This window comes from Cetorhinus maximus, chromosome 30, assembly GCF_964194155.1.
Source record: "Cetorhinus maximus chromosome 30, sCetMax3.hap1.1, whole genome shotgun sequence".
Lineage (NCBI taxonomy): Eukaryota > Metazoa > Chordata > Chondrichthyes > Lamniformes > Cetorhinidae > Cetorhinus > Cetorhinus maximus.
This window is the reverse complement of record NC_135908.1, coordinates 8,530,421-8,552,863: the sequence shown is the minus strand read 5'-3', so window position 1 is coordinate 8,552,863 and position 22,443 is coordinate 8,530,421. Positions and strand designations below refer to the sequence as shown.

General features: G+C 48.9%; 1 protein-coding gene across 2 annotated transcripts in view; it reads left to right on the top strand.

Annotated features, from left to right (window-relative positions):
* The window catches only part of iqgap1 (IQ motif containing GTPase activating protein 1), a 110,542-nt gene that overhangs the window by 70,062 nt on the left and 18,037 nt on the right, over positions 1 to 22,443 (top strand). For both annotated transcript variants that reach the window (XM_078532386.1, XM_078532385.1), the window contains exons 16-30: positions 2,840 to 2,930; positions 3,669 to 3,836; positions 4,921 to 5,063; positions 5,851 to 6,021; positions 6,122 to 6,205; positions 7,493 to 7,564; positions 9,706 to 9,775; positions 10,276 to 10,484; positions 11,092 to 11,247; positions 12,709 to 12,872; positions 13,305 to 13,529; positions 16,214 to 16,354; positions 18,140 to 18,224; positions 20,402 to 20,637; positions 22,144 to 22,276. In XM_078532386.1, coding sequence (XP_078388512.1) covers positions 2,840 to 2,930; positions 3,669 to 3,836; positions 4,921 to 5,063; positions 5,851 to 6,021; positions 6,122 to 6,205; positions 7,493 to 7,564; positions 9,706 to 9,775; positions 10,276 to 10,484; positions 11,092 to 11,247; positions 12,709 to 12,872; positions 13,305 to 13,529; positions 16,214 to 16,354; positions 18,140 to 18,224; positions 20,402 to 20,637; positions 22,144 to 22,276 — 2,148 coding nt within the window. The remainder of the gene's footprint in view (positions 1 to 2,839; positions 2,931 to 3,668; positions 3,837 to 4,920; positions 5,064 to 5,850; positions 6,022 to 6,121; positions 6,206 to 7,492; positions 7,565 to 9,705; positions 9,776 to 10,275; positions 10,485 to 11,091; positions 11,248 to 12,708; positions 12,873 to 13,304; positions 13,530 to 16,213; positions 16,355 to 18,139; positions 18,225 to 20,401; positions 20,638 to 22,143; positions 22,277 to 22,443) is intronic.

Below are 22,443 nucleotides of genomic sequence, written 5' to 3'. Positions count from 1 at the left end.
CTCAATTCCCCCCAAACCTACTGCCCCTCACCTTGAACTTATGCCCCCTTGTGACTGACCCACCAATGCCGGTACAGTTGTAGCAAGACTCGCCTACTTTCATACTCCAATCCCCCTTTGCGATAAAGGTCAACCTTCTATTTGCCTTCCTCGTTACCTGCCGTACCTGCATGACAACTTTTTGTGATTCATTTACAAGGACACCCAGATCCTTCTGTACGTCAACGTTCTGCTGTCTCTCTCCATTTAAATGATATTCTGCTTTTTTTAATTCTTCCTGCTAAAATAGACGACTTCATGTTTCCCCACATTATACTCCATCTGCCAAATTTTTACCCACTCACTTAACCTGTATATATATATATCCGTTTGCAGACTCTTTATATCCTCCTCATAACTTGTTTTGCTACTTTTACTTTTGTATCATCAGCAAATTTGCCTACAATACAGTAAATCATTAATATAGATATACAGTAAATAGCTGAAGCCTCAGTACTGATCCCTGTGGCAGTCCACTTGTTACCATTTGCCAACCTGAAAATAACCCATTCATCCCGACTCTCTGCTGTTAGCTAACCAATCCTGTATTCATAACAAAAACAGAAATACCTGGAAAAACTCAGCAGGTCTGGCAGCATCGGCGGAGAAGAAAAGAGTCGACGTTTCGAGTCCTCGCGACCCTTCAACAGAACTGAGTAATATTAGGAGAGGGGTGAAATATAAGCCTGTATTCCTGTTAATCATAATCACAATCTCTTTAGCGCTGAAGAGTTATACGGACTCGAAACCTTAACTCTGTCTCTCTCTCTCCACAGATGCTGCCCGACCTGCTGAGTTTTTCCAGCATTTTCTGTTTTTATTTCACATTTCCAGCATCCACGGTGTTTTGCTTTTATCTTCTTGTTAATCATCCCTGTCCAGCCCTTGTGCCTTTATTGACTGGAACTGGACCACGGGCTGAAGGTGGATCTGGCCAGAGCCCCACACTTGCACATCTACAAAAAAAAACTGGGGAAAAAAAAGTTGGTTGCTGAGTTGTGTTGAAAATGCTTCATCACCAGCAATAAAATCATTCTAAAAGCCTCCTGGACCAAGCAGCAGTGAGGGGAGAGATTGGGTTACAGTCCTGGAATAGGCATCTTTGAACACGCTTCTACTTCTGAGACTCAGTTGTGTGAGGAATGTCTGTTTCTGGCACTCGCTAGGTACAAAGGAGCTTGTGTCTCCGAATGGGTGATCACATATGGCAAGGAGCTGTCCGTACAGAGGCCAAAAACTCAGCAACCAGAACTGAGGAATCTCTGTCCCTTGGAGAACAGGGTCTAAGCACCCACTGCTGGAGCAGGTGTGTCACTGCCTGTCAGACCGCACCCTGGTGGAGCATGTGTGTCACTGCCTGTTGAAATGCCCCCTGGTGGAGCAGGTGTGTCACTGCCTGTCAGACGGCAGCCTGGTGGAGCAGGTGTGTCACTGCCTGTCAGACGGCAGCCTGGTGGAGCAGGTGTGTCACTGCCTGTCACACCGCACCCTGGTGGAGCTGGTGTGTCACTGCCTGTTGAAATGCTTCCTTGGTGGAGCCTGTGTGTCACTGCCTGTCAGACCGCACCCTGGTGGAGCTGGTATGTCACTGCCTGTTGAAATGCCCCCTGGTGGAGCTGGCGTGTCACTGCCTGTCAAGACCACACCCTGGTGGAGCTGCTATGTCACTGCCTGTTGAAATGCCCCCTGGTGGAACTGGTGTGTCACTGCCTATTAGACTGCCTCCCCTGGTGGAGCCGGTGTGTCACTGCCTGTCAGATCGCACCCTGGTGGAGCTGGTGTGTCACTGCCTGTCAGACCGTACCCTTGTGGAACCAGTATGTCACTGCCTGTTGAAATGCCCCCTGGTGGAGCTGGTGTGTCACTGTCTGTCAGATCGCACCCTGGTGGACCTGGTGTGCCACTGCCTGTCAGATTGCACCCTGGTGGAGCTAGTGTGTCACCATCTGTGAGACCCTACCTTGTTAGTGGTGATGGAGCTCCCTCTTGTAGTGACAGCCTATCATAGACTCTTATAGCAGAAAAGGCCAGTCAGCAGGTCATGCCTGTTCTTTGAAAGAGCTTCCAATTTATTCCCACACCCGAGTTTTCTTCCCATAACCCTGCAAATGTCCAATTGCTTTTTAAAAGTTCCTATGAATCTGATTCTACCACCCTTTCAGGTAGCACATATACACACACAAATATACTCCATTTCTCTGTTGGTTTTGTCAATTATTTGAAATCTATCGACATTCTGACCAAGCTTTTTTTCTCTATGGGTCCAGAAATCAAATGGTCATCTCTATCTAAGGCCAGTATTGTCCAGAACAAATTACTGACCAGCCCAAGTAAGGTTACAGTGAATGTTTTACCCAAGTGCATTAATATTAGAAGAAAATTGCTTCCACACAATACAGGTAAATGTAGTTTACAGGTGCATATTTACTGAATAAATATCTGCGACGGTTCAGTAACCCAGGAAGTAAACCAGCCACAATGATCAAAAAAACCACTCTCATACTCTGTTTTTTATCTTACCACTTCATTAACAAGTGCACAAAATCGTTCAGCTTCACACGTACACACTGTCCAAATATTACAACCATAATTACACTTCAAAAATACTCCATTCTTTGTAAGGTGTGAAATACACTGTAAAATGAAAGGTTTTTTTCTCTTTTGAACAAGTATTGAGGACACAGTAATAGACATCTTCGTTGGACCTAAGTTTTTATTTACTAATCTGAATTCCCAACTAGACACATGCGGCTAACCTGACCCTGACGGTGTAGCCACTGACGACTTTGATTCTCCACAGGAGACCCAGGATGATTCTGCTGTGCTCTGGCTCGATGAGATTCAGGACACCATCTGGAAATCCAACAAGGACACACAGGACGCTGAGAAATGTGAGTTTCTGCTGTCTCCTTTCATGAATATATCGTGTAAAAATACTCCTGGCGCGTCATGCACCAGATGTGTCCATAAGCCAAAATAAATCTCTTTCTGGTTTCCCGGGACCAATCAAAAACAAACCTGTCTCTGTGCACTTCTCTCTCAAAATTCCTTCCTAACACTGGGGCTGTAATATCCAAGGGCTGTTCCTCAACTTAGTTATACTGCTTAGGGGGAGTGGGTTGGGGTTTTTGTTTCAGGACACCAGGCACACACTGATCCTATGTTTGATCCCACCCTTGCTTGCTGGCTGCACCAACTCTCTCACACACTCATGTGCACTGACACACTCACTAGAGCACTGACACCCGCTCGTGTACACACACACACACACACCTGCGCAGTCCATCTCACACATGCACACGAACGCACTTGAGCACACTCACCCACATTTTCCAGTATGAGCCATTGGGATCGGAAGCCCTGCCTGATTGAAACCGTTTGTAACCCACGTACTGTTACACAGAGCAGGCGATAAGCCTGGAATCACCCTGGGCTGCAGGGCTCAGTACTGGACCGGGCAGCATGTTAGTTCCCCAGGAGCCCCAGCGGGAGCTGCCGCTTGATGAATGGGCTTGTAACATCCCTGAGATCAGAACCCTGAGACGGCCGTGACACTGAGCTGCCCCTTTTCTGCTTCTTTATCTTCCGCTGCTGCTGCCATTTAATTTGATCTCTCTAAACCCGTCTAGTTTCCCTGGGAATTCTGACTATCAATGAAGCAGTGGACGGTGGAGACACGGCGCAGATACTGGGTGCCTTGCGATCTGCTGACGTCGGATTGTACGGAGTCACCTCAGAATGTGACGATATCTACCAGCAGGAACTGACTGAGGCCAAGCAAGCCAAGAAGCTGGAAGGTTAGCGAGGGGTCCCCCTCCGCCACTCATGGCAGCGTTGTCATTTCCCCTGTTAATAACCTGCTAGGTTTCTATTGCACGGTTATCGGTGCAATCCCGCTGATTGTTGCTGCTCCTGGTGGCTTTTTTTGCCGCAGTTTGGAGCGGAGCGGCGCAGCGTGACTGCAGAGCGAGCGTTGACTGGAGGCGGCTTTTGTAGAATTGCTGCGATAAAGGTCCACTTTCAGGAGACCCGGTTTGAGAACTTGAATTCCGTTTAAAATAAAACCTGGAAATTAGAAACCTGGAATCGGTGAAAGTGACCATGAAGCTGTGGGATTGTTGCAAAAAACCCATCTGCTTCAACTATTGCCCTGTAAAGGATGGAAATCTGCCACGTTACCCGGCCTGGTTTACATCTGACTCCAGTCCCAGAGTAACGTGGCTGCTTCAGAAGTTGGCCCCAGGAGTTGTCTAACCAGGAGACTCACCACCACCTTCTCAAGGGCAAATATGAGCTGGGCAGTAATTACTGGCCTTGCCAATGACGCCACACCCCAAGGATGACTAAAAGCAGAAGCTTATCTGGAGCAGCCCCTCTATTTTGCCTGCCTTCCGCTCCAGGTTTCACACTAAAATGAGCATAATCCAATCCCAAAAACACAGCACAAACCCTGGAATTGGATTTATTCAGAGGCTCGGGGTGAGCCATAAGGAGAGTTGTTTTCTGAACTCACGCACAGCGTGATGACATCGTCACCACCTCTTTCCCCCACCCCCCCCACCCCACTGACTCAATCCGAGCATTTTCATTGGGCAGCTGTGACACTTGGACATCGCTGGACAGTGGTCACTGGGTGTCGATTGGTTAGTTTCTGGATTGCTGGGCGACAGCTGCTGTATGTCGATTGGTCGCTGATGCAAACTTCAGAGGTTTAGAGGATGGCAAGGCCAGTCACACCAGATCCAGGACAAAGTGGTGTCCAGGGCCCTTGGACAGCGAAGGTCAAGTCGTGTTTTGCTGTTGGGCGTCGGGTGTGCTGGTCCGTGGTAGTGTGGTACAAACAGTAATGTGTTCCTTTAACCTTTACCCTCCCACCTGCAGGTGACAATGGCAGCCAGTGGGTCAGGCACTGGGTGAAGGGAGGCTACCATTATTATTACAACCTGGGAACAAAGCAAGGAAGCTGGGAGCAGCCATCTGGGTTTGTCCAGAACAACACACAACTGAGCAAGGAAGAAATTCAGGTACAGAGCACAGTCTGATCCCAACCTTTCCTTGTGATTTATGTCTCTATTTAAAACCAATCACTTAAAAAGCTGAGAGCTGGATGCATTTGGGTCTGTGTATTCTGTTGACAACAATTTGTATCAAACGTTAAGGGGCCACCTTGAATTTTCCTCACCTTCTCCATTTCCTCCAAATCTATATCCTTCCCACTCTTCCTAATTCCCTCCATTGGAGTGATTTCCTTAAACTAACTGTCTCCCAGGATCCCAGCACTGCCACACACCCAACCCTCCCTCGGTCCTTAAAACACAAACACGGTTCCAGGTTCAAGACCCACCCGAGCACAAAAATCAAGAGTGACACTCCAGTGCAGTACTGAGGGAGTGCTGCACTGTCAGAGGTGCCGTATTTTGGCTGAGATGTTAAACCGAAGCCCCGTCTGCCCACTCGGGTGGGTATAAATGATCCCACGGCACTATTTTGAAGAAGAGAGCGGGGAGGGGGGGTAGTTCTCCCCAGTGTCGTGGTCAATGTTTATTCATGAATCAACATCACAGAAAACAGATGATCTGGCCATGATCAGATTGCTGTTTGTCGGAACTTGCTGTGTGCAAATTGGCTGCTGCATTTGCACGTTATAGGCGACGACACTTCAAAGGTACTTCACTGCTGTAAAGCGCTTTGAGATATCCAGTGAATGACCATCCTGTCCCCCTCGCCCTCGCCCCCTTTCTCACTCACTCACTCACTCACTCTGCCCCTCCCTCCTTTGTAACCAGCGGCTGTCTCTTTTACCTCCCACAGTCGACGATTTCAGGAGTGACGGCTGCCTACAACCGAGAGCAACTGTGGGTCGCCAATGAGAGCCTCATCACCAAGTTACAGGCACGTTGCCGAGGTTACCTGGTACGGAGGGAATACTCGGAACGAATGAACTTCCTGAAGAAGCAGCAGCCAGCCATCCTGACCATTCAGGTATGAGGGAGTCGACCTTCTGGGGAAGAACCTAATGCATTAAAAATTCAAGTGTATTCCGTTTACGGGTCGTAATTGTTGCTGCCTCTTCTTTCCTCAGTCTAACTGGCGAGGTTACAAGCAAAAGCAGGCCTACAAGAACAGGCTTCAGTACCTCAAAGGCAACACGGCCCCTGCTGTGAAGGTAAAGTAACGTCTGCCCCTTTTGATTAATCCTAGATGTCGGGAGTCAGGAAATTGTTGTCTCTTCCGTAATTATTTTGAGTGAATTATTCAAAGAGATTCAGCTGTCTTTACTGATACCGATGTATGTCTGAGCCCAGTGTGTGCGTATATTATTCTCTGGCGCACACTTAGGGCAGAGTTTTGCCCTTAATGGGCGGGCGGGCCTGATCGACTCGGGGGTGGACAGGCAGCCGATCACCGCCACCGAAATGGGCCCTGCCGCCAATTTAAGTGGGTGGGCCAATAAAGGCCCCCCCGGCGGGCAAGGGGGAGATTCCCCAACTGCGAGAGTGCGTTATTTCGCGCATGCGCAGGAGAGACGGCACATTCCCCCTGAGGCTAAGTGCTGCCTCAGGGAGATCGCTGAAAGGCTGGCGAATATAAAAAAAAATAGAACAATAAAAAATCCATCAACACGTTCCCCCCTCATGTGAAAACGTCACACGAGATGGGACGTGACATGTTAATGAAATAAACAAAAACTTTATTAAACGTTTTTAAAACCACCATCAAACCTCATCCCGCCACTGGATGAGGTTTGTAAAAAAAATTTAAAAATCACTTACCCGCCTGCCCGTTGGACCCATGCGCTGAGCCGGAGTTCGCACAGGCCCTTTAATTAATGGCGGGCGCGCGTCCCGCTGCATAGCACGCCCGCCGACCGAAATATCGCGATGCCGCACGCTGACGCCGGGATGCTCGCGCGACATTTTAAGCGCTGGCGTGTGGGCTGCGCCACCCGCACACCAGCCAGAATATTCTGCCCTTAATGTCACGTGTACAGTACTAGCCCCTCGTACACACTTAGTGCCATGTGTACAAACTGTCCCTTTGCCAGTGTGGGTGACATTAGTTTCCTGTGTGACTGGGACCAGGCCTACTCAGCTCAGTATTGTTTGCAAAACAGAGAATCGCGTTTAAATCAGCTTTTTTTGTTCTTTCTCCCTGTCTTTCTCTCTCTCGTACATACTCTCTCTCTGTCTCGCTTTTTCTTTCTTTCTCTCTTTCTTTCTCTCTTTCTTTCTCTCTTTCTTTCTCTCTTTCTTTCACTCTCTCTCTCGCTCTCTCTCTCGCTCTCTCTCTCGCTCTCTCTCTCGCTCTCTCTCTCGCTCTCTCTCTCACATTAACTCTATCTCTATATCTTTCTCTCACACTCACCTCTCTATCTTTCCCCTCCCTCTCTCACTTTACTTCTCTGTCTCTCTCTCTCTCTCGCTTTCCCCCTTTCTCTCTATTGCTGGCACAGATTCAATCATTAGTGCGGATGCACCAAGCCAGGAAGAGGTACCAGAATCGGCTGAAATATTTCAAGGACCATGTGAGTATTCCCATCTATTACGTGGTTCATGAGGCCACTCGCGTTGGGACTTTCCATTTGAAACCAGCTTGCTCCGTCAAGACACGGAATAAAATTCAAGACCTGCAACTCCTAAATGTTTACCAACTGTGATGAGAAACTATCTGGCGCTTTAACAGTTACTGGACGCATGAAAGAATCACAAGAAATAGGAGCAGGAGTCGACCATACGGCCCATCGAGTCTGCTCCACCATTCAACATGGTCATGGCTCATCCTGGGCTTCAACTCCACTTTCACCCCCACCCCCCGTTCCCCATAATCCCTCGATTCCCTGAGAAACCAAAAATCTCGTCTATCCCGGCCTTAAATAGAGCATCCACAACTCTCTGGGGTAGAGAATTCCAAAGTTTCACAACCCAGGTAACTGCTCCTCATCCCAGTCCTAAATGGTCACCCCCTTATCCTGAGACTGGGCCCCCCGTGTTTTTAGATTCCCCCGGCCAGCGGGAACAATCTCTCAGCGTCCACCCTATCCAGCCCCTTCAGAATGTCGTAGCTTTCAATCGTTCAGAAATTGGGCGAGATTCATTAATCCCTCAACACCTAAAGGAAGTGCAGCCAACCCAGGGGCTTGGCGTGTGATTTAACCCATTGAGCCAGGCTTCGATCTTCCAGCAATCTCTCCCAGTACCCTTTAACATCCTTTACCTTCTAGTTTTTATCTGATTTACTTGTATCGTTAAATTCACTTCAGCGACTTCTTAGAATCTTGGAACTCTACACCAGGGAAGGAGGCCATTCGGCCCATCGTGATTATGCTGGCTCTTTGAAAGAGCTATCAGATTTAGTCCCATGCCAGCCCTGTTTTTTTTTCCCCCATATCCCTGTGAATTATTCACCTTCCAGTGTCTCTCCAATCGCTTTTGGTAAATTCCTCTGGATTGTGATTTCACTACATGCTCACTGCCCGAGTATCGATATTGGGGAGGCGATGGCGTCGTGGTATTGTCGCTGGACGAGTAATCCGGAGACCCAGGGTAATTCTCTGGGGACCCGGGTTCGAATCCCACCACTGGCAGATGGTGAAATTCGCATTCAATAGAAATCTGGAATTAAAAGTCTGATGATGACCATGAATCCATTGCCGATTGTTGTAAAAAAACCCATCTGGTTCACTAATGTCCTTTAGGGAAGGAAATCTGTCGTCCTTACCTGGTCTGGCCTACATGTGACTCCAGACCCACAGCAATGTGGTTGACTCTGAAATGCCCTCTGAACAAGGGCAACTAGGGATGGGCAATAAATGCTGGCCTAGCCAGTGACATCCCGTAAATGAATTAAAAAAAAACTCGGGTAGCACCTTCCACATCTTAACAATTCTCTGTGTGAAAAAGTCCTCCCTGATTTCCCCCCTCTCGTGCTTTTGTCAATTATTTTTAAATCTTTGACGTCCTTGTGGTGTTTAATTCTAATAAACCCATGTGAAAATAATCTCTTCAGCCCTCCTCTGTTATGCCTTTTGCGCCAATTCCCAATCCATGCCCCCTTGTTATTAATTCACTGATTAATCCCGCACACGATTCATCCTTTTCCGAATTTTGGTGCACCCCTGTCTGTTCCAGTGAACGCAGATTCCAGTTTCTCTGAGTGGCGGACGCCGTGCGATGGGACCCTTCCCTCCGCCTCGTTCTGTCCAAGTGCAATTTCCTCTCAGATCACAGCTCCCAGATTTAATCCTTCAGCCTCTGGGACCCTCTCGGTCCGTCTACGTTGCCCAGATGCAGATTTTTTTTGGAAGTTCATCTCAGTGGTGTGACTTCTGGGGGAGTGGGTGTAGAGTGGGATATCCAGTGCCTCATTGGCAGGAGGCTCAATCGGAAGTCAAAACAGAAAGTGTCTGGCAGCATCTGTGGAGAGAGAAACGGAGTTAACGTTTCATGTCCAACGTGACTCTCCTTCAGAGCCCTCAATCAGAAACCTGCTGTCCCTCAGGCTTGAAGTATGTGCAGGTCAGTAACTGTTGCCAGCCCACTTCTATCCCACTGTATCTTGTTCCCTCACTGCCCTGGCTATGGGTTTCACCCCAGGTTGTAAAGGACACTCTCCACCACGCCTGCTGAGGTTAATATTTGTCTCCTTTTTTTCCTCTTTCGTTTCCAGGAATCTGATATTATTAAAATCCAGGCATTCATCAGGGCAAACAAGGCCAGAGATGATTATAAAACCCTGAGTAAGTATCAGACCCGAGTATTGATATCGGGGCCTCTGAGTTGACCTCCAGTCACTTGCCTGTAATATTTCCGCTGTAAATTTACCAAACCACCTGGAGTTAGTTTATTTCTGGATTATTGGGTCAAAGTAGGGGAGAGAAGGAGAAATTCGGGGAGAGGAGGAGAAATTCAGGAAGACTGCCTAAATAGTTGGAGGAGAGAGAAAAAAGGGAAATGAGGAATTTGGAGGAGGATGTCGTAGGAGTCAGAGAGCTGGGTGGAAAAGAGAGAGACAGGAACCAGGAAAAAGCAACATCAGTGACCCCTGGAACTCAGAGTAAACTGTCCGAGCCGAGAGGGTCAATGGTTTTAGCAACAAATCACTGACCCAACTTATATCTGAAACCCAGCACAACTTGGTGTGAAGATGCGTTTGTTCGGTGCCTCTCCTCTCCACTTCTCTCACTCCCCCTCTCTCTCTCTCTCTCACTCACTCACCCTCTCCTGTCCTCTCGGACAGTCAATGCAGAGCAGCCTCCGATGGCCGTGGTCCGGAAGTTTGTCCACCTGCTCGATCAGAGTGACCAAGATTTCCAGGAGGAGTTGGAAATGATGCGACTGAGAGAGGAAGTGGTCACTCGGATCCGATCCAATCAACAACTGGAAAATGATCTCAACACAATGGACATAAAGATCGGGCTGCTGGTGAAGAACAAAATCACACTGCAGGTAACGGAAATGTCACTCCGGGAATAACGGGAATATCATACCCGGTAACAGGATATCACTCTGGGAATATCACCCCTGCAATACCATTCCTGGTAACAGAAATATCACTCCAGGAATAAAAACATGGGAATACTGTCCCTAGTAATGGAAATATCACTCCAGAATAACAGGAATATGGTCCTGGGAATGTGGTCCCAGGGCATACCATTCCTGGCAACGGGAATATCACTCCAAGCGTACCATCCCTGAGAAGAGTATCCCTGGTAACAGGAATAGCTCCCCAAGCACCAGGATAATTGCTCTGGGAATAATGACCTGGTAATATTGCGCTGAACAGTGGGAACATCACAATGGGAATACCACCCTGTGAATATTGTACTGGGTAATGGAAATACAGGGTTAATCCCATTAAAAATTACCTTTTTGAGAAATGGAAATATAGGTGGCCCTGATTGATATCCAACCTCTCGAGTTGAGAGGCACAGATTCTGGAGGCAGTGAATTCATGGTGACGAGACGGTGATAGACTCTGGTGGTGACAGGGGCTGATTTGCAGTGACGGATTCACAGAGACGAGACAGTGATGGATTCCTTTCTCGTGTTACAGGAAGTAGTGTCACACAGTAAGAAACTGACCCGGAAGAACAAGGAGCAGTTGTCAGACATGATGCGGATCAACAAGCAGAAAGGAGGTCTGAAGGCCCTGAGCAAGGAGAAACGGATGAAGCTTGAAGCTTATCAGAACCTCTTCTACCTGCTCCAGGTAAAACTCCAGCAAGAGGCTCTCCCACCAACAGTCTGTCCAAGGCCACAATCACCCAGTCCCCCTCCTCCAGACCAAGGAGAGTATGTTCAACCGTCACCTACTCCCTCCAGGGCACAACCACTGACTCTACCCACCCATTTAACCCCCTCCCACAGCCCCATGTACAGTCTCCCCCATCACTGACTCTACCCACCCATTTAATCCCCTCCCACAGCCCCATGTACACTCTCCCCTATCACTGACTCTACCCACCCATTTAACCCCCTCCCACAGCCCCATGTACACTCTCCCCTATCATGGACTCTACCCACCCATTTAATCCCCTCCCACAGCCCCATGTACACCCTCCCCTATCACTGACTCTATCCACCCATTTAACCCCCTCCCACAGCCCCATGTACACCCTCCCCTATCACTGACTCTACCCACCCATTTAACCCCCTCCCACGGCCCCATGTACACTCTCCCCTATCACTGACTCTACCCACCCATTTAATCCCCTCCCACAGCCCCATGTACACTCTCCCCTATCACTGACTCTATCCACCCATTTAACCCCCTCCCACAGCCCCATGTACACCCTCCCCTATCACTGACTCTACCCACCCATTTAACCCCCTCCCACAGCCCCATGTACATTCTCCCCTATCACTGACTCTACCCACCCATTTAACCCCCTCCCACAGCCCCATGTACACTCTCCCATCCCCTAGCTTTAAGGATTGCTTCACATAGTGTCCTATATGATGAAGTGAATGGGGCACGTGTCTGGGCCTTTTGACGGTGTCAGGTGTGGCTCAGTGGTTATCACTCACCTCTGAGTCAGAAGGTTGTACGTTCGAGTCCCAACCCAGAGATTTGAGCACAAAATCCAGGCGGACTCACCTCATGCAGTACTGTGGGAATACTGCACTGTCAGAGATGCCATCTTTCAGATGGGACATTAAACTGAGGCCCCATCTGCCCTGCCAGTTGGATGTTAAAGATCCCAGGGCTCCGATTTTGAAGAAGAGCATGGTAGTTCTCCCCCGTGTCCTGGCCAATATTTAACCCTCAATCGAAATCACAAGAATCTGGTCATTATCATAGTGCTGTTTGTGGGAGCTTGCTGTGTGCAAATTGGCTACTGCATTTCCTACATTACAGCAATAACTACGTTTCAAAACAATATTTTGTTAACTGTGAAGTACTTTGGAATGTCCCGAGGTTGTGAAAGGTGCTATAGAAATGTATATCCTTTCTCTCGGAAGAGGTTTTGGGTCATTTTCTGCAGTGTCATTCTTTCTGCATCTCGATGGTGTGTGAATCGCCCACTGGTTTGTCCTGGAGTGAATCAATGTCTGTGGAACCTGCTGGTCCGGAGGAGAGGAAAGGGAGACAATTGAACATAAAGTAAATGGTTCTGTTTAAGGAGTGTAGAAATCACTGTACAAATTGTGTTTTTCTTTCTGTCTCCAGACTAACCCCACCTACTTGGCCAAGCTGATCTTTCAGATGCCGCAGAACAAATCCACCAAGTTCATGGACTCGGTCATTTTCACACTGTATAATTACGCCTCTAACCAGAGGGAGGAATACCTGCTGCTGAAACTCTTCAAAACCGCCCTACAGGAAGAGATTAAGTATGTCCTGTGTACATCTGCCCGTCACTGCTCCTCACACCCCAATCCCAGACTGGCCACAGGGGGCTGACCCCCACTCCAGGGAGCTGGATAAATATCCGGTTTGGGAATGGGATTGAGAGCTGTAGGGATAGGTACAGACTGAGGTGTTTGACCACTCAACACTACACAATCACTTTGCTACTAGGGAGTGGGGTTTACAGTCCAGGCAAAAGGTCAGTGTCCGACAAGTTATGTGAGGATGGAGGGACACTCTGGATTTTGTTTGACGATCTTGGGGAACAGGTCGAACGTTCGTCGGGAAAGCCTGTGTTAGAGTGTATATATGGACTCTGTGTGTACGTGCGCCTCTGCGTAGGTGTAACCTATGTGTGGGATGTTTGGTGCCCAGCACAGCCATTCTGACCCTGACATGTTCTGTACTTTCCACAGGTCAAAGGTGGATCAGCTTCACGAGATCATCACGGGAAACCCCACGGTTATTAAAATGGTGGTCAGCTTCAACCGTGGAGCACGTGGACAGAACGCCCTCCGACAGATCCTGGCGCCCGTTGTCAAGGAGATCATTGAAGAACGGTCGATGAACATCAAGACTGACCCTGTGGACATTTACAAGGCCTGGGTGAACCAAATGGAGTCTCAGACCGGAGAGGCCAGGTAAAGGAGGGCATGTAACATGTAGCAACGTGTAGTGACCTGTAACCTTCCTCACCTGTGGCTGCTGCACACATCTGGAGAGACTCCCCGTGTTCCAGGAGTACCATTCTGTGAAGATAATGTCTCATTTGCCCCCCTTTACCGGCGCTGGACCCCCACTCTAGCAGCAGAGTGAGTGGTATGGGCCCAGGGTTGTGAGGGACAACAGGTGGCAGGGGAAGGAGCTCCCAGAATAAGGTTGAAGGACCAGGGGGCTGAGGAGAGATGCTTTTCACCAGCTGATCAACCATAGCAGGAATGAGTGTTAACTCCATCTGCCATTGTCTCACCGTTCAGTACAGGGTTATAAGATACAAGAAACAGGAGCAGGAGTAGACCATTTGGCCCTTCGAGCCTGCTACACCATTCAATAAGATCACAGCTGCTCTGATTTGTGGTCTTAGTTCCACTTCCCGGCCTGCGCCCCCCCATAACCGTTGACTCCCTTGTCAATCAAAAGTCCATCTAACTCAGCCTTGAATATATTCAATGGCCCCGCCTCCGCTGCTCATTAGGTAAGAGAATTGCAAAGGCTAACAGATCGGTAGGGTAGCTTCCCAATTGGTGTGGGGCTGTGGTGTGGTTTGTACCAATCTTTCTCACTTATTAGGGGTGGTGCTGTGGCTGGTTGACATTCCCATGCTCCCTGGCCTGAGGGTACATGGCACACATGTTGTCTCGTACGCTGTATCCCATGCTGATCACACCAGTCTCATTGTGATGTGAAATAATGTATCACAGGACAGGGGTTGCTGTGTCGATTGATAGGAGGGAAATACGAGGGCCACACAACACTCAGAAAGAAGGAAATGTGTGTTTGTACAACAGTGTTCACATCAGCCAAGTTCCCCAAAGTACTTCACACAAAGATTTACTTCTTGAAGTAAGTAACTTTGTACAAAGGGAGCCATTCTGTGTCAGCACCAGACACCAGTGTAGTGAACAAGAACTTCCTCTGTTTCATGTGCTATTGATTCGAGTGAGCAATGTCGGAACACGAACTCTTGATCTCGAGCAGCCTCAGTTACATGTGCGCACTCGGTTTGTGCTGCGTCCACATGTGCGGTTTCTTCCACTGCTCTTGGTGTGTGCCCCGTTTACTAGTGCCAGTGCTGGTTTGTCCCTGCGCGTGGGTGACACCAACACTTTCACTGCCTACCGCTCGGGGAGCTGTCTTTGCCACCGCTGCGCAGCTCTATCCGCACTCTCTCATTTGCCCCTTTCTCCCAAGCCCTCGCTGCCCCTCTCACAAGCTGCAGCCCCTATTTTCCCTTCATTTACAGACACTCCCTGTGCGTTCCCAGCACTTGCTGTTATTCCCGGAGTTTGCCATTTTCCAGCCTGGGTGAACCCAGGAACCACCCCACCCGCAGCACCCCACTCTGTGTCTTGGCTAAGTTTGGTGAATGCAGCTGCCTAGGACTTGCTGGCTTTGACATCAGAGGCACTGTAACTACATGTGTAACTACATGTGTAACTACATATGTAACTACATGTGTAACTACATGTGTGGGCCATGTGCCCTCAGTAGTTTTGGCATCACCAAACTCAGCCATGTTAGAAAGACTGAGAAGTCTCTGCTCCTCTTCAAGTAATGTTTAACACCCACGTGTCAGTGTGGCTCAATGGGCAGCACTCTCACCTCTGAGTCAGAAGATTGTGGGTTTGAACCCCACTTCAGAGACTTGAGCACTAAATCCAGGCTGACACTCCAGTGCAGTGCTGAGGGAATGCTGCTCTGTCAGAGGTGACATCTTTCAGATGAGACGTTAAATCGAGACCCCCATCTGTTCTCTCAGGTGGATGTGAAAGATTCCATGGCATTATTTTGAAGAAGAACAGGGGAGTTATCCCTGGTGGTAAAAGCAAAAAACTGCGGATGCTGGAAATCCAAAACAAAAACAAAAATGCCTGGAAAAACTCAGCAGGTCTGACAGCATCTGCAGAGAGGAATACAGTTAACGTTTCGGGTCCGTATGACTCTTCAACAGAACTGTTCTGTTGAAGAGTCATACGGACTCGAAATGTTAACTGCGTTCCTCTCCGCAGATGCTGTCAGACCTGCTGAGTTTTTCCAGTTATCCCTGGTGTCCTGGACAATATTTATTCCTCAATCAACATCACAAAACAGGTTATCTGGTCATTATCACATTGCTGTTTGTGAGAGCTTGCTGTGTGTAAATTGGCTGCTGTGTTTCCTACATTGCAACAGTAACTACACTTCAAAGTGCACTTTATTGGCTGTAAACCATCTTGGGATGTCCTGAGGTCATGAAAGGCACTGTAGAAATACAAGTCCTTTCTTTACCTGAACAAGAAGACACATGCCTCACATAGAGCCTCATCTAAGACTGGCCCCTTCAATTCAGGATTCTCTGAGACAGCTCGGACACTGGCCTGAACTCCTGCAGTGGACACTGAACCAAAACTCTCAACGCCAAGAATGATAACAACTGGGCCAGGCTAAAGGATGATGATTTCCAGGAACCTACTCTGGGTTTTATGCCCATTTCAACAGCAGAGAAATGGCAGAAACCCTGAAGGGTTCATGTTTTCCCAAGCAGGTTTATGTTACTGAGTGTAGGTAATGAGCACCCCTCTGATCATCTGACTAATATTTGATGTGTCCGCATTTCTATTTTCAGTAAGCTCCCATACGATGTAACACCAGACCAGGCACTGAGTCATGAAGAGGTCAAACTGAGACTTGATACGTCCATCAAGAACATGAGGGCTATCACTGAAAAATTCCTGTCAGCCATCATTACATCAGTGGACAAAATCCCGTAAGTGCTTGTGTTCCACAGGCCCATGTACACTCTCCCCTATCACTGACTCTACCCACCCATTTAATCCCCTCCCACAGCCCCATGTACACTCTCCCCTATCACTGACTCTACCCACCCATTTAATCCCCTCCCACAGCTCCATGTACACTCTCCCCTATCACTGACTCTACCCACCCATTTAATCCCCTCCCACAGCCCCATGTACACTCTCCCCTATCACTGACTCTACCCACCCATTTAATCCCCTCCCACAGCCCCATGTACACTCTCCCCTATCACTGACTCTACCCACCCATTTAATCCCCTCCCACAGCCCCATGTACACTCTCCCCTATCACTGACTTTACCCACCCATTTAATCCCCTCCCACAGCCCCATGTACACTCTCCCCTATCACTGACTCTACCCACCCATTTAATCCCCTCCCACAGCCCCATGTACACTCTCCCCTAACACTGACTCTACCCACCCATTTAATCCCCTCCCACAGCCCCATGTACACTCTCCCCTATCACTGACTTTACCCACCCATTTAATCCCCTCCCACAGCCCCATGCACACTCTCCCCTATCACTGACTCTACCCACCCATTTAATCCCCTCCCACAGCCCCATGTGCACTCTCCCCTATCACTGACTCTACCCACCCATTTAATCCCCTCCCACAGCCCCATGTACACTCTCCCCTATCACTGACTCTACCCACCCATTTAATCCCCTCCCACATCCCCATGTACACTCTCCCCTATCACTGACTCTACCCACCCATTTAATCCCCTCCCACATCCCCATGTACACTCTCCCCTATCACTGACTCTACCCACCCATTTAATCCCCTCCCACATCCCCATGTACACTCTCCCCTATCACTGACTCTACCCACCCATTTAATCCCCTCCCACAGCCCCATGTACACTCTCCCCTATCACTGACTCTACCCACCCATTTAATCCCCTCCCACAGCCCCATGTACACTCTCCCCTATGACAAAACCACCAATTTACACTTGATAGGATGTCTTCCCCCATCAGCATTGACCACATCCCTGTTGAAGTCTCCACTACTCGAGTGAAGCATTTCTCTCCAGCCTAAGTGATTTTGTCACAGGGATTGTTCACTGCCTGGATCCTGAGTACACTGTAGGAAATGCACCCAAATGAACCCAATGCCCTTTTAATATTCTGACATGTATATTTCTTGTGTGTGAATAATAATCAGCAGTCTTTCATGCAGCTCAGAGTGCTCTCTCCAAACACACAACTCAAGATAGCAGCAATCTGTGACTGCTACTGCTAGAAGGACAAGGGCAGCAGATAGATGGGAACACCACCCCCTGGAAGTTCCCCTCCAAGTCATTCACCAATCCTGACTTGGAAATATATCGGCCGTTCCTTCACTGTCGCTGGGTCAAAATCCTGGAACTCCCTCCCTAACAGCACTGTGGATGGTACCTACACCACATGGACTGCAGCGGTTCAAAAGGTGGTTCACCCACCACCTTCTCGAGGGCAGTTAGGGACGGGCAATAAATGCCGGCCCAGCCAGTGATGCCCACATTCCATAAAAGACTTGGGGGGGGAAAAAAAAACTGGAAATATTCTGCATGTTCACCATGGTTCCAGCGGATGGAGGATGAAGATTTCTCACACACTGACTCTCGGCTGGTCTCCTGGCACCGTATTGGACAACTGGCTGCCCCATAGTTAGAGCTGCAGTCACGGTGTGACTTACCCAGCTCCATCTCCTCTCTTCATTCACCAGTTTCTCTGCCTCACCCCTGCAGGTACGGGATGAGGCTCATTGCTAAAGTGTTGAAGGATTCCCTGCACGAGAAGTTTCCAGATGCCACGGATGATGAGCTCACTAAGGTAGGTGTCAGCCCAGGTCAGGTCGGGCATGGGGGAGGCGGTGGCCTAGTGGTATTGTCACTAGACTAGTGTTCCAGAGACCCAGGGTAATATTCTGGGGACCCGGGTTTGATCCGCACCCACGGCAAATGGAAATCTGGAATTAAATGACCACCAAACCATTGTCTTAAAAACCCATCTGGTTCACAAATGTCCTTTAGGGAAGGAAATCTGCCGTCCTTACCCAGTCTGGCCTACAATTAACCCTAACTCACAGCAGTGTGGTTGACTCTTAAATCCCCTCTAAACAAGGGCAATTAGGGATGGGCAATAAATGTTGGCCTAGCCAGTGACACCCACATCCCATGAAAAAAAATAACCAAGTGCCAGGTTGGATCCTCTTTGGAAATGGCACTGCTACATTGAATCCCTGCTGATATGTTCATTTCTGCTGTTAATCGACCCCCCACAAGCCATTCAGGCAGGATTTAACGGGTTTATTATTATATGTGGACCGAGCTGCATTCAGGGAAACTCCACGTTGGATCCCACGTCTGTGCTGCATAACCCGATCGTGGCTGGGTTGGTGGGGGTGTAACACATCCGGAGTAACCGCGCTCAGTTCTGGGCACCACACCTCAGGAAGGTTGTGTTGGCCTTGGCAGGGGTGCAGAGCAGATTCACTGGCATAATATTGGAACTAAAAAGGTTAAATTACCAGGACGGGTTGTTTAGACCAGGCTTGCATTCCCCTTGAGTTTTGAAGATAGTGGGGTTGATCGAACTGAGGTCTTTAAAATGATGAAGGGGTTTATTAGGGTAGATAGAGAGAAATTGTTTCCTCTGGTGGAGAGAGCCAAACATTCAAACTAGAGTCAAACTATTCAGGGGTGACGTCAGGAAGCAGTTCTTCACACACAGGGGAATGGAAATCTGGAATGGGGGATGTGAGTGTTTGTGGGGCCATTTGGAGCTTTCAAGAGTGAGATTGATGGATTTATCAGGGATGTGGATCCAAGGCATTTAAATGGAGTTTAGGAGTAGTTCAGCCATGATCTCATTCAATGGTGGAATAGGTTTGAAGGGCTGAATGACCACCTCCTGTTCCTAAGAGAAGCTACTATTGACCTTAATGCTCCTTGGCTAGGGTTCCTGCTCCTGAGTGGCTACTGAATTGCCTCTGAAATGAAAATTGTGGGAGAAGCATTGTCAGGTGTGGAATAAAAAGTACTCTGATATGATGCTTACCACAGTTGACTGTCCCATCAGCGCATGCTGTCTCAGTTCACACATGAACGGTCATTGCATGAGCTACCAGAGGGCAGGTGATAACAATAGCCCAGAATAAACTTGCACCCATCTGGAGAGGGGAGAGGGAAAGCCCAAAATGACTACAATGACTGTAGAGTGATTCTGGATGTGTTTTTGGGCAATGGGATGTCTGGACAACTCTTTCAAAGAGCCAGCACGGACCCGACAGGCCAAATGGCCTCCTGCATGTATGATTTTAAAGACTGATTGACCCTTAAATTATACGAACCTGTCGACAGGAGCTCCTTCCTTGCTTCCGGCTGTTGTCAAGTTGAAATAGAAGAGAATTATCGCTACATGTTAATGGACCTTGCAAATGGCTGCCCCCACCCTGCCCCCCCCATCGACTTTGGGGCCCAAAGTCTAATCTCGCGTCGTGAAGTAAATCTGATATTTTTTCCGACCTTCAATAACTTCAATCCTGCTTCTCTTCTCTCTTCTGTTTCAAGGCTTTCGATTTCTCTTCTTTCTGCCCTCTTCGAACTGAGCTTCATGAATATTTCCGGGTAGCCGGGGAATGAAAATGCTTCCTTTCCAACCAGCAGAGGCCTGGTTTCTAACGCTGCTTTCTCCTGAGGTGAATCTGTGTGTGACTGGCATTTGTCCTGAAGCTACCTGTGCGCGTAGACTATTTGCTCCTCCCCTCCACTGTGCCTCCCCTCACCACCTCCCCTCGTGCCCTCTGTTGCACACCCCTCACCTCCAACCCCATGCACCTACCACTGATAGCTCACACCTACTTTTCACCATGTACAGATTGTTCCAATGTTGTATAAAACTCCCTAGAAGTTCTGGGCAGGGGGGAGAGGGTGTGTGGTGGGGATCCCATTCTCTCAAGCTTTTTTTTGTTGTTGTAGTTGTTCTGAATCGTGTTTTGGCGATTTCAGATTATCGGGAACCTGCTGTACTATCGTTACATGAACCCCGCTATCGTGGCTCCAGACGCTTTCGACATCATCGACATCTCTGCTGGAGGCGGGGGCCTGACCACCGATCAGAGAAGGAACCTGGGTTCCATCGCCAAGGTCTTGCAGCACGCAGCCTCCAGCAAGATGTTTGACAAGGAGAATTGCCACCTTGGCTCAGTGAACGATTACCTCTCTCAGGCTCACATGAAGTTCAGGTAAGTCGCTGTCTCTCGCTGCGCTTTTTTACAATGTCCTCTCCTTCCCGCTGAAGGCTCCAGTGCAGCCGTGAGGCAGACCCCACCCAACCCTCAGATCAGTCCCTCGCCCGATGACCCATTTACCATTCGGACATTGGCCGGGACCGGCACAGGCAGGACCGGGAAATTCGGAGAGCAGCCAAAAGCCCGTTGACTCTGAGCAGCAGAACCGGGAAATCCCGTCCGTCGTGTTTGCTGCCGTTTAGCAGAATTTTACACCGATACAACAGGGGGTGAACCACAAGCCCTCCTTCCATCGCATCTTCAAAACCTGTGACCTCTGCCACCTCGAAGAAATGGGGGAAGGCGGTGCTGTACTGGTCATGGACGATTAATCCAGAGGCCCAGGCTAATGCTCTAGGGACACAGGCTCAAATCCTATCACTGCAGCTGGTGTAAATTTTAAATTCAATTGATTAATAAATCTGAAATTTGAAAGCTAGCCTTGGTAATGGTGACCGTGAAACTACCATCGACTGTTGTAAAAACCCATCTACTTCACCAATGCCCTTTAGGGGAGGAAATCTGCCGTCCTTACCTGGTCTGGGCCTACATGTGACTCCAGATGTGGTTGACTCTTAACCCCACCCCCCCTCTGAAATGGCCGAGCAAGTCATTCAGCTCAAGGGCAGTTAGGGGTGGACAGTGGCCTTGCCAGTGATGCCCACATTTTATGAAACAGTAAACGTTTTTATTAAAAAAAATTGAATAAGGGCAGCAGACACATGGGAACACCACCACCTGCAAGTCCCCCTCCAAGTCACTCACCATCCTGACTTGGAAATATATCGGCCGTTCCTTCACTGTCGCTGGGTCAAAATCCTGGAACTCCCTCCCTAACAGCACAGTGGGTGTACCTACACCACATGGACTGCAGTTCAAGGAAGTGGCTCACCACCCACCTTCTCATCAAGGGCAGCTAAGGATGGGCACTAAATGCTGGGCCAGCCAGCGATGCCCACATCCCGTGAATGAATAAGAATAAAACAGGCGTTTATATATATATATATATATATTGACTTTAATGTGGTAAAACCCAAGACACTTCACAGGAATGTGAATTAGACACCGAATCGCATAAGTAGATATTGGGGCAAGTGCCCAAAGGTTTGGTTAAAGAGGTAAAGGGGTGAGTTTTAAAGGAAGAGAGAAAGGTGGAGAGGGTTAGGGACAGAATTGCAGGGCTTGGCTGCTGAGGTCAGGGCTACCAATGGTGAAGCAATGATAAAATTGTGGATTTCTCTCACTTTCTCTTTCACTCTCTCTCGCCCTTTCTCTTTTTTCCCCCCCCCTCACTCTCTTTGCTCCCTCCACTCGGTCCAACTCACTCACCCTCCCACCCACTCACTGTCCCTGCATCCCACTCTCCCTCCTACCCCCTTGTGCCCTCCCTCTCTCCCCCCCCCCCACCCTCTCTCCCTCCTGCACTCTCCCTCTCTCCCCCACCCCTCACTATCTTTCCAGGCGGTTCTTCCAGGCTGCGTGTGAGGTTCCAGAGCTCGAGGACCGGTTTAACGTTGACGAATATTCTGACCTGGTGACCCTGACGAAGCCGGTGATCTACATCTCCATCGGCGAGATCATCAACACTCACACGGTGAGTTCACACGGCTGAATCTGCAGCTGCCTCCTGCTGAGACTGAGGAAGCGGGGTTGCTAGAGACAGAATCTGTTGCGATACATGTTCCAGGTCCCTAGAAGCAACAGTTCAGCATCGCTTCTATGACCCTTGACTGACCAAACAGCCTGAACAAATCCTACATA